This window comes from Anabas testudineus, chromosome 15, assembly GCF_900324465.2.
Source record: "Anabas testudineus chromosome 15, fAnaTes1.2, whole genome shotgun sequence".
Lineage (NCBI taxonomy): Eukaryota > Metazoa > Chordata > Actinopteri > Anabantiformes > Anabantidae > Anabas > Anabas testudineus.
In genome coordinates this window covers 4699344-4711180 of record NC_046624.1, presented here as the reverse complement: position 1 = coordinate 4711180, position 11837 = coordinate 4699344, and the positions used below count along the sequence as shown (strand labels likewise).

Below are 11837 nucleotides of genomic sequence, written 5' to 3'. Positions count from 1 at the left end.
ATTGCAAATCGAATATTAATCTTCATTGTTTTTGTATGTATAAATTCTATCAACTGCAGTTAAAAGTACACGCTGTATTTTTTCCTAAGAATGTAAATTATAGATAATATCAAGATCAACTGTGAGTGAGATCCTTGTCTTAAAATCATGACACTAATGGACAATTGGTAGCAGCAATGTTACACACGCAAAAGGATGTGTATGAGTGAGAAGACCCTCCATGTACACACATGACACGTGCCGTGTCCAGGACCTGAAGAGTCCGGCCGGGCCTCTGAGGAACAGCAGAGAGCTGGGGCCGGGAGGATCAGCCGCTGCAGCAGAAGGCAGGGGCCGGGGCTCTGAGGGCCAGGCCTGTCTGGAGAGGCTCTGACGGGGCCGGCGGAGGAGCTCGGCGGCGTTGCATGGCGACAGCCTCGTCCAGATGGCTGCTGTGTGATTTAGCAGAAACGGGAAGCAGCTGTGGCCAGCGCTGAGTCCCCCACGCTTGACTGGGACCCAACAGGGGAGGCATTTGCATGAAAGGGATAATCTGGCCAACCAACTCGACCCTGCCAGAATCCCAAATCTCACTTCTCCTTTCAGCGAGCTGACTGAAATAGTCCTTTAAGAATCTTAACAAAATCCAATTGTGGTGTCAACAGGTTCCAACAAGATGTTACTACTCACAGTTGTTCTTTTCTTTAATTACGGCAATAATAGGATATTCAGTGTAACCCTCTCGACTTTAGTCACTGTTTCCTCTCATGATACAATGGAAGGTACAATAAAATATATATTTAATCTCATCTCTTTGCTTGGTGTAGGGCCCTTTGTCTTGTTTAGGTGTCTGTGAGTTATCACCAAAGACAAATTTCCCGTCTAACACTTGTTATAGGACGTATTTAGAGGTATGTATCTCACAACTCCTTATATTTGTCTTGTGACCCAGTTTGAACCGCTGGACTAAGATAACTGTATATTAGCAGTTAAAACTAGCTCCAGATTACTTTTTTAGTTCCAACTGTCTGCAACTGCAAAGCAATGATTAAATGTTGATGGACCAAACACCTACTAGGAGAAGAGTCATGTTTAATAAAAACTGTTCATTTCAGATACTTTAAAGTTATGTTTAAGTGCTTCTGGCGTGGCTGAGTTATTGAGAGCGTGTGGTTTAAAACAGCAGCAGGTCTCTCTATTCACAGCTGCAGTCAAACTCATGTTATTTTAACAACTCAGTCAACAATAACTGTAAATACAATCTGATTACATGTTGTACACAGCATGCATAGATTACCAAAAAAAAAAAAAAAAAAAAAAATATATATATATATATATATATATATATATATATATATATATATAAGTAACATTAGATTACGCTGTGTGTTGTTTCCTCCATGCAAAGGAATTTGAGTCCAGTGGGGAAATGGCCGACACCATGAGCAATGAATCTACATTTATTCAATTGCTATTGAAAAAAAGATGTGAACCATAAATTATTTTTATCAAAAACAGAATCATAACTTTAACTTTATTTTGTAGGGTGCTTCATTCACAACTGTCCAAATCTGTCCAAAACTTATATTAATGAAGGCAGTTAACATAGATCCGTTTGAATAAACTACTTCCACGTTACTTAAAAGATAAGGCTGGTGAGCTGCTACAGCAAAGCCAGTGTACTCTAAACTGAAGAGAGGTAGTTCTCAGAAAACAATGGAGCTCTATGGCATAGATTAGTAAATTTAGTCTTTTTACAGAAGCTGTTTACAGTAACAATAGCACAGAAAGTCAGTGCTCTCGTGAGCCCTTCAGTGTAACACATACACACATTCGGTTTCAAATGTCAGTGTATTGAATAAAATCCATACAGACAGCACAGTACTTTTTTGCAATAACACTGTGTAATGTATGTGTCCACATAAGGCAACAGCGGTCAGATGTGGCCACTGCTGCACGGCCACAGTCAAATTGAGCTACAACCACCTTACACCATATGGCACAGTTTTCAGTCTATACTCGATGGACTCAATGGATCTCGTCAGCACCAGAGGAATTCTGTGCATCTGTCCCAGTCCAGCTGTGAGGAGTCCCCATGTTCGGAGACGCCCACAGGGGGGGAGGGCTGTTTGACTACTTTCACTGCTGGCTAATTCAACAAAGTTTCAATACAGTGTCCAACCACATGTCTGAAATATTTATTAGGGACTTGACAAAAAGATGAAATATAAATGAAAATCTTTTTTCATGGTCGTCCAGATTTTCAAAGATTGTTTCATGAAATTTTCATGAGAATTTCATTTCACGTGTGCACAATTTTTAATGGTCCACTTCAGTACAAGTTTATGAATGATCAGTGAGGCAAAAACATTAAGAATATATAAAAATCTGTTGATCAATACTAGCACTGGGGCAATATAATAACCAAGTCTCTACTGTGTAGAAGAGATTGACTGTCATATTTATCAGTGTTATTAACTGTGAAATTAAGAGGACGGATACGCTGACGTGCCCGCGTCTACACCATGAACCTTGTAACTTAGTGAATACCAACATTACCAACATTATGGAGCTAACACTTATTGTCTAATAAAAGGGATGTATTGCAGTAACAGATTTTCCTGTTGAGTCCACTGCTGTCCTAATCACTAACAGGAAGGTTAGCAGAGCAACAGTGAAGTCTTCAGGTTTTTTTTGTTTTACCAATGAGACTGAGGATACTTTCTGTGTTGCCCAACTTCCGCAGCCATTATTAGCACATCTAGCCTCAGGAACATTTCAGGACAACAAAACGTCAGGCACAATCTTATGGAGATGTGCAAATAAAGGCGTTAGGAGAGTGATCACACACCACCGTAAACTTAACACCGCTTTTGTTTCAATTCTGAGACACAAACACACCTGTAGCTATGAGGTACTTTGCAAAACTTTATTGTATTAGGAGAAAAATACAACAGTGGCAATGTATTTAACTAAAACAAACTATAGCAATGACCAAACTCAAGTCTTGACAGAAGTGATTTAATATCTAAGTGATCTATATCTATATTACATCTTTCAGAGCTGAAGAGGACTCAGAAAAGGAATGCGAATTGCTATAAAAGAATTTAAACAGTTATCTATGTTTGAGCATTAGCAGGTAATGCTAATGAATTATAAGTCACTGGGCTGGTTGTGAAGGCACTAAAAATGGATCACTGGACACACAGAGGAGGACAAAATTACGGAACAGGAACACTTGGTCAATACAATGCAATTACATACACATCTTTAGCGCCCACAGCCAAAAGTCTTATTCCACTCTTCATATAACTCCAAGTCCTTTGATGAGACACTGGGTCGCACAGTTTTTAGTGCCTCCTGAAAGTCACTGTAGAGGATTGGTCGCACCTGATCTGCAGTGATAGTGGCAATGTCACTGAGCTGGATGCTGCGGATAGGCCCCAGTGCTGCCTCCCGACACAGCTGAGTCATATCCGCTCCGGAGAAGCCCTCAGTGGCTGTTACTACGCTCTCCAGCTCGTGCTCTCTCAGCTGGTTCTTCTCTCGTGCCATAAGGTTAGTTACAATCTGCTGTCGGGCCGCTGCTTCTGGCAGGGGGATGTATAGCCGCTTTGCCAGGCGTCGACGGGCAGCCTCGTCTATTTCCTGAGGTCGGTTGGTGGCACCCACGACCAATATGCGGTCCTCGGCTGCAGTGGCCGCCCCATCCAGCTGAACCAAAAACTCTGTCTTTATCCTACGTGATGAGTCGTGCTCTCCGTCTGTCCGCTGGGACAACAATGAGTCAATTTCATCAATGAAGATGACAGCGGGCTGGTGGCAGCGGGCAATGGCAAACAGGGCTCGCACCATTTTTTCTCCTTCACCCACCCACTTAGATGTGAGCGATGACGCACTGATGCTAAAAAAGGTAGCACCTGATTGACAAGCAATACATTTTCCTATCAGGGTTTTGCCAGTTCCTGGTGGACCAAACAACAGGATGCCTTTGGGCGGACCACGGAGGCCAGTAAAGATGTCAGGCCGCAGCATGGGCCAAACCACAATCTCCTTTATGGTGGTCTTGGCAAACTCCAGGCCAGCTATGTCATCCCAGGCCACAGGAGGCCCATGGTCCATTATCTCACTCATTATCAGCTCGATTATCTTTGGCTCAAAGTTTTTGAGACGCTCATCCAGGATCTGAGGCTCCTGACTGGAATTACGGTTTGCCCCACCTTCATCCTCTTCCTGTCGTGGAATGGGTGACACAAATTTAGAAAATGCACCTCTGGGCCTGTTTGCACCCAGAGACTTTTTTACAGTTCCTGCCATCCCAGCAGTCTGACCTCTCTGAGGCTGATTGGAATTTTTTTTATGTTGATCAATGATGAACTGCTCACGAGCCGTTTTGAAGTTACTTCCAGCTCGGGGGTCAGTGCCTGCTTGACCTCCATTTTGGCCCCTGCCACTATCATCTCTGTCTGAATTGTAAAAAGTTTTCCTCTTAGATGGGTGGGAGTTAGGTAAGCAGGAGGACTGATAGTTCTGTGTGCCACCTGGAGGGCCAGGGTTTCCCTGTGGAGGAACTGAAGAAGGATGACTAAACAAAGACTGTGGTCGGGCTGGAAGCCGGGAGAATGAATTTTGATTACCTGAGATCCCCTCACATCCCCTTGACCTCTCTGCAGAAAAATCAGCCGGATTTCCAGCAGTAATGTTAACCTCTGTTTTAGGCTGTGGTGGTCCAACAGGTTTAAACAAAGCTGACTCTGACCTGACTCCGGGAACAGGAGCACAGTGAGAACTGACTCTGCTGTCTTGTCCCACAGATATGTTTACATCTGCTGGTGCCACCAGAGAGCCTCCAACCCCCGTCTCCGTCCGAATCATCTTCTGCACGCAGGGCAGCTCCAGCACACTCTCCATGGTCAGGGATGACTCCCATTTGTCACTGTAGTTCCTCTGACTGCGGGCCAGATGCAGTGCACTCTCTGCATAGTTGTTTAGCCCTGTGCTCGGGTTATCTGAGTCTAGCACTGCAGCATACTGCTCCGAGTAGGTCCTGAGCAGGCTGGCCATGCCGGCCTGAGAGATCTGGGAGCTTGCCCATGCATATTGAATGGAGAGGATGTGGGCCCGGTAGGCATCGGCCGTCTGTTCAGGTGTACAGCTGCCAGATGAAATGTCAAAGGACCTCCTCTGCCATTCGTCCAGGTGTGCGCCACTCATGCCTGGCCTGCTCCAGCCTGGTGAAGGAGAGGGGACAAAGGTTATTAAAAAAACATGACCTCAATAAGCTCCAAGGCACACATTAACCCTGACCCATAGTTATACCACATAATGTCATACACTTGGACATATGTGAGCATTGGAGCATAAGATACAGGGACCTAGTTGATGGTAACTACAGTGATTTATTACTGCACTTCCTGTGTAGGAAAATAACCAGAAAAAAGAAGATGATTTAAAAAGAATTATCAAAATTTAAGCAATAGAAGTTGACATTGTATGGAAAAAAACGTTCTTTATTACACTTCTAATGCCTGTCAAACACTCCTAGCATTTCATCTCCTCGCCCTGCAGGCTTTGTGTTAGTTACCAAAACACCACTTAGATCAGCTCAAATCATCAGGAGTCATTTCAGCAGCCTTGACAAAGCACACAGATAAAAACGCACACAGCTGTTTCTAGCAGGAAAATGTCTACTGAACTGACAATGCACACATCAGTGGTGGAATACTTATTATCTAAGTGAATACAAGCTAAAAGCGTGATCTGATGTATATGAAGGTGCCTCATAGGAAAAATCCCTAACACACAGTTTCCTTTAACGCTGTTCATTATGGAAGGGAAACCTTACAGCATGCAGCGATGAATAGGACCTACTTGTTCACTGAAAATACAACAAGCCACTTACTATAGCTGATATCTTCTTATTTGTCCTGATATCGTGGCACAAATAAATACGTGTTACGCTACAAACACAACTTTTACAACGTTGACTTGACGTTGAATCAGCTGCTGCACTTTAACTCGCTGATTAGTTGTTCCCGCCACCAGTCACTTCCGCAACCGTACGACTTCCGGCCGCGTACCAATTCGTTGTCGGCTACCCTGAATTAGACTTTTAGCCTCTACCTCTTCAAATGCAGAAACCCAGACAGAAACAGATCACACTTTAGTTTTATTTAATTGACAAAACGTCGACAGAAGGTTGAAAATTTGGAAAATAAAGAGCAAAGCTGAGGCAAACTACTATGGAGAAACTATTGGAACGAGACTTACAACTTGTCACAAAGAAGGGGATTTAACTGCAGGTTCAACAGAGATCCGTCCCCGTATGTAAATACGTAATTATAGCGCCTATTCGGCGTAATAAAGCGTAATCGTAAAAACTGCTAGAAATGCTTAAACCGGAGTGGAGTTCACATCTATCAGTCCTTGGTCCTGACTCGTAAGCGAGGTCTACACCGCCATCTTGTGGTCCCAACATGCTAAGCAAGTATTATGATTAAACGCGTTGCATTTTGGGAGATGTAGTACGTACGTTTTTCAACTTCAATCTGGCACTCATTTTCCACAAAAATGACTTTTTAAGCAATAACATGTGTATAGAAATTGGATTAAACGTTGGGTTCATTTGCACCTATTGTAAACATTAAACTGTAATATATAACTTAGCCGTGTCATTGGAGTACACGTAAACTACACTAACCACAACCATGGCGCACTGTGTTTGTGCTGCGGAGCGTCGGCGGATAAATCGCACGCCGCCGGTGGGGGAAGTAGTTTTGGGATAGCGTTTGACATATTGTTTAACCAACTAGCTAGAGGGTAAACGTTTTTTCTATTCGTTGTTAACATTTTTATATCCTGGCAGGGATACTGGAAATGTTTCCTGGATAGCTGCTGAAAATGGTCGCAGCCCGTTAGCAGTGACGCTAGCTAGACCGGAGACGGGATGTAAATGAATCCAGACGGGACCAGCCCCAGGAGCCGGTAGCAGCAGTCAGTCACACCCTTGTTTTGAGGACACTAGAATAAAAGAAAGATGAAATGGATACGCTTCACATGATTTGCTCTTTTATACAATTAAACGTCAGAGCTAAGCCTCCGAATCTGAGCCAGTGTAAGTTAACTGGGAAGACTGGGCTGGATATGACTGACTCATCATCATGCCACGGTCAGAGGAGATAACCCTGAATAGTCTGTCTGTTGCAGTGCTAACCGGACAGGCCGACAGCTAGCTAGACGGATAAGTTGTTTACGCATTAAGTCGTTTTTTATTATTATAGCCTTCTCTCCGTAGTCAGCGTAGTATTATGAATGCCCCGATGTACACATTTGTGTCCCGTGACGACAACAGCTCAGTTTATGCTGAAGTTTCGAAAATCCTCCTCGCAACTGGACAATGGAAGAGACTGAAAAGAGACAATCCCAGATTTAACTTAATGCTTGGTGAAAGGAACAGACTGCCCTTTGGACGTCTAGGTAAATTGTGTGTCTTTTTTATTTCATATGATGCTGACAATAGATGATAGAAACTGTATCTGTGTCCTCCCACTCAAGATGACGGAGCTATTGCTACTGTGCAGTGACAGCACCCCGCAGGGAGACTGTATATGTTATGTAGATGTGCAGGCTCTGAATGTACACATGTGGGTGTTTTAAATATATGTCCTCACTTGGGCTTTACAGGTCATGAACCAGGATTGGTGCAGCTGGTGAATTACTACAGAGGAGCAGACAAGCTTTGCAGAAAGGCGTCCTTAGTCAAGTGCGTATCTGTCCTGTTGAATGAAAAATTGAGATCTTTTAATTTGCTTTTGTTCATGTTACTAATGCACTTATCTGTAGGTAAATAATCTAAAGAGGATTTCGTTAACTTATCATTTTCCTTCTACATTATTAGGCTAATAAAGACCAGCCCAGAGCTGTCCGACTCCTGTAGCTGGTTCCCAGAATCCTACATCATCTATCCCACTAACCTCAACACCCCTGTTGCTCCAGCTACCAATGGCATCAGCCATCTGAAGAACAATCCTAAAACTGATGAGCGTGAAGTTTTTCTGGCTTCCTATCACACTAAAAAAGAAAATGGAGAAGGAACAGTGTGGATAGCCAAGTCTTCTGCAGGAGCTAAAGGTAGAAATATGTTAGCTACTTTTCACTGGTTTTTATTTCATATCACATGTATATGTACTGTTTTAAATAGGCAATGTGTTCAATGGCATAATTGGAAGATTAACAGACTGTTTTCATTGCCACAGGTGCTGGTATTTTGATATCACATGACGCTAATCAGCTGCTGGAATTCATTGATAATCAGGGGCAGGTCCATGTCATTCAGAAGTACCTGGAGAAACCTTTACTTCTCGAGCCGGGACATCGAAAGTTTGACATCAGGTAAGTCTTGAACGTTTAAGACAAACATGCAGAGAATGTGCTGGTCTGTCAGGACTCTTTAGTTGAGAGATTATGTCACGATCATTATGTCACGTTTATTTCTAGGAGCTGGGTTCTAGTGGATCATCAGTACAACATCTATTTATATCGGGAGGGTGTACTGCGAACCTCCTCAGAACCCTACAATAGTTCTGACCTGCAGGACATGACCAGCCACCTGACCAACCACTGCATCCAGAAGGAGCACTCCCAGAACTACGGACGATATGAGGAGGGAAATGAGATGTTCTTTGATGAGTTCAGGCTGTACCTGCTGAATGTTCACAGTGTCACAATGGAGACCAGCATATTACCTCAGATCAAGCAGATCATAAAGTACGTCTCTTTTTTTTATCCTTGACTTTTGGATTTCTTATAATAAGTTTAGCACATATTGTGTCACATTGAACTCTGAAACAAATATGAAAGGACAAATATCAAAGCCGCTGATGTAAATGTAAAGTAAATAAATTATTACTGCTCAGTAACATATTAGCATCACAGTAGTAATATACACATGTACATTTTAAGCTTTGATGATTAAAAATGATTTTGCCTTCTGGTTTTGCAGGAGCTGTCTGACATGTATTGAGCCAGCAATCAGCACCAAGCACCTGTCCTACCAGAGCTTCCAGCTCTTTGGATTTGATTTCATGGTGGATGAGAACTTCAAAGTGTGGCTCATTGAGATCAATGGTGCTCCTGCCTGTGCACAGTCAGTAACATTTAACCAATTCAGTCATGTTAATATGTCAGTTTCTTAGCATCCCTATGAGCTTTACCTGTGTTTATATGTAAACACCACTTTTATCTCTTCCTTCCCCTAGGAAGCTGTACCCAGAGTTATGTCAAGGTATTGTGGATGTGGCCATTTCCTCGATCTTCACCCTAAACAGCAGCAGTGACTCCTCATCTGTTTCCTCTTCACTTTATTCCTCTTCTCCATCCTCTACATTCACCACCAATTCCTGCTCCTCTCCCAAACTGAGAGGGCCTCTTCACGTGGGCCCTTTCACTCGGCTGTAAGCACACACAAATATCCCCCTGTCTTCATGCTCCGTCCTCACTCCTACACCTGAGTAGTAGCACATGGCAACAGGCCGAGCCTTTAATCGCACCTTGTCTGTCACACCTGGAGGGATCCTGTTGTTTGTTTTTAATGGACAGAAGTGATTTGTGATGCCCATGATTATGCATATTATGAATGTGAGTATGCCGATGATCTCATAACAGTTTGGAAGTTACTGAATGACAGGAGACTTCCCCTTCTAGGTTTTCCCAGGCAGATTATTGGTGGTCTGAAAGACACAGAGATGCTCCAACTGTAAAAGACTGTAGTGCCTTACATTTCCAACCACGCTCTCTCAAAAAACTGCCAGTTCGCTTGCTCTGTCACCAGGACTTGTACTGCTTCTGTAAGCCTTTGCACTAACAGTGTGGTCATGAAAAGTCCACAAGAAGTAACATCAAATGAATTCCTTCATATCTTCTAGTAAATTTGTGGAATTTGACTGCTACAGTATTTTCTCATCAGACATTTTTCCTTAATTTTTTAATCACTTTTTTTTATAGCTTATCTGTTCCCAATAGTTTGACTGAGGACTACTAACAGTGATCCCAACGCTACAGCGATCAGGACATATGTTAAAATAACATTACAGTAGCTGTGATACTAACCCAGTGTTTCTGATGCGCTAAACCTGATGTCAGGGATTGAGCATCACTCTTGGCTTCACCATATGGACACTACATTGTTTTATGTCATTAGAAAATGAGCATGTTTGTGTGAAAGCATGTAGTGGTGTGCACCCTCATACACAGCAACTCTTGCCCCATTTTGTGAAAACAAAAAAGACTATTTGTAAAGTGTTGTCAACCGGTGTGTGGATTATGTTTGTGAACTGTTGAAATGAAAGTAGGGTAGATTATACAACATGTGTTATTGACTATTAGAAGCATTTAAAGACCCCATGAAATGAAACTGAATGACAAGCTGACCACATTAATAGAACATATGAGGCGCTAAACATATACACATGTGTAAAGAGAATGTGTCAAATGTGTTATTCCCAAAGAAAAGTCCCACTATACAGACCCAACTCTTCACTGACTCACTGCCTCTTCTTCAGTTACTGCTGGATGTCTGATCATGTCACTGACACTACTCGCTTTCTATGTGCTTTATTTTTACCAGAGTAGTATTTTTTTTTTTTTTTTTTTGTTTTATTTCATGGGGTTCTTAAATGTTTCAGTTCTTCAGTTTTATTGAATTAGTTGGTAAATAGAGTTGTAACTGTTCCAAATTATTTGTGTTACATCTGGTCGATGTTTCTCTTTGAGCTGTTTGTTAGAAAGGAGTGATTTATTTTCCCTTAAACATGAAACTTGAAAAAAAGTATAGTTAACCTTAGGAAATACAGCTTTTTGTGGGTTTTTTGTGTGTGTGTTCCCAGAGGTTCATTTTAAACATGCAATAAGTTGTTCAAGTATTTATATTGACTGTGTCTGTCATTGTGCTAGAATCCATGCTGTTCCTCTCTTTTAACCTCAATACAAACGTGTAATGCTTTGAGTAACAGAAGTCAAGGGACGCCATCGGAGCATTTCTTTTTGTTTCTATATCACTGTGTATTTGTGTTTACAAGATGACTCTGGAGGAATGAAGGATATAGAAGTGGCTGAAGGTCGGAGAGATAGAATACATCAACAGACTTCAAACTGGGATGTTGATTCCAGTAACAAGGGACACAGGAGTAAATCATTTCTGTGATGTCTTACAGAGCCCTGCTGTAGCTGATTTGATGTTTGAAAGTTGCTTGTAAGATATTAATGTAAGTAGAAATCGAGTGTTTAGGTCATGATTGTGTTTGCACGTGTTATGAGGGTTTGAATGCTGATTTTTGACATAGCAACTGCAAACTATCAGTATTTATTTCAATTCAGTTAGTTGGGAATTGTATTTCCATTAAAAAGGGAACAGGGTGCCTTAGAGGATATTGCATATTGATAAAAAGAAGCAATGGACCTCCAACATTTAGATGCACCTGTAAATTCAGTGATGTCATTTCATATTATTCAAAGTTTCTTTGCACATCTGACTGATTTTACCATGTTTTTCACGTGTTTTATATTTTTTCAGGATTTCCTCATCTTTACCAAAGATCCAAATTCCTGCTGTGGCATCAGTGTCAGATAATGTTTTACAGTTAATCTGGACTTGATCGGTTGGCGTTTTTGTTGGACAATGTTTTATCAAATTTCTTGCATGTGCATTTGTCTCTATCAAACAATATTACTAGAATAAAACAATATTACTATCATCAGATATTTGTCATTTTTTTATCTGGGGAGGAAAGAAATTTTTACCAGACCTTTCAATTAAATTACACAATTATAAATGTTTGACATTTGGCATTATTGTTGCTTTT

General features: G+C 41.8%; 2 protein-coding genes across 4 annotated transcripts; one reads left to right on the top strand and one right to left on the bottom strand.

Moving 5' to 3' along the window:
* Window positions 1–2887: 2887 nt before the first annotated feature.
* Window positions 2888–6312, bottom strand: fignl1 (fidgetin-like 1). 2 transcript variants are annotated; one of them, XM_026355456.2, is made up of 2 exons: window positions 6250–6312; window positions 2888–5210 (listed from the first exon to the last, which is right to left on the bottom strand). In XM_026355456.2, exon 2 carries the CDS (start codon window positions 5191–5193, stop codon window positions 3250–3252), a length of 1944 nt encoding a protein of 647 aa, XP_026211241.1. In that variant the 5' UTR covers window positions 5194–5210; window positions 6250–6312; the 3' UTR covers window positions 2888–3249. The 2 variants fall into 2 exon arrangements, with proteins under 2 accessions (XP_026211241.1, XP_026211240.1); XM_026355455.2 differs by lacking the exon at window positions 6250–6312 and adding an exon at window positions 5882–6034.
* A 948-nt stretch (window positions 6313–7260) lies between these two features.
* Window positions 7261–11729, top strand: ttl (tubulin tyrosine ligase). 2 transcript variants are annotated; one of them, XR_003298595.2, is made up of 8 exons: window positions 7261–7455; window positions 7663–7741; window positions 7877–8109; window positions 8235–8370; window positions 8476–8745; window positions 8981–9124; window positions 9237–11240; window positions 11549–11729. XR_003298595.2 is itself a non-coding variant. In XM_026355457.2 (7 exons), exons 1-7 carry the CDS (start codon window positions 7287–7289, stop codon window positions 9433–9435), a joined length of 1230 nt encoding a protein of 409 aa, XP_026211242.1. In that variant the 5' UTR covers window positions 7261–7286; the 3' UTR covers window positions 9436–11729. The 2 variants fall into 2 exon arrangements, 1 of the variants encoding a protein (XP_026211242.1); XM_026355457.2 differs by having other exon boundaries at window positions 9237–11729.
* Window positions 11730–11837: the final 108 nt, after the last annotated feature.

Excerpts from the sequence above, each read along its gene's own strand:
- ttl (XM_026355457.2), top strand. The coding sequence starts at position 7,287 with ATGAATGCCCCGATGTACACATTTGTGTCCCGTGACGACAACAGCTCA. Across the intron at positions 7,456-7,662 it reads ACTGCCCTTTGGACGTCTAG|GTCATGAACCAGGATTGGTG; the intron begins GTAAATTGTGTG and ends TGGGCTTTACAG. Across the intron at positions 8,110-8,234 it reads GTCTTCTGCAGGAGCTAAAG|GTGCTGGTATTTTGATATCA; the intron begins GTAGAAATATGT and ends TCATTGCCACAG.
- fignl1 (XM_026355456.2), bottom strand. The coding sequence starts at position 5,193 with ATGAGTGGCGCACACCTGGACGAATGGCAGAGGAGGTCCTTTGACATT.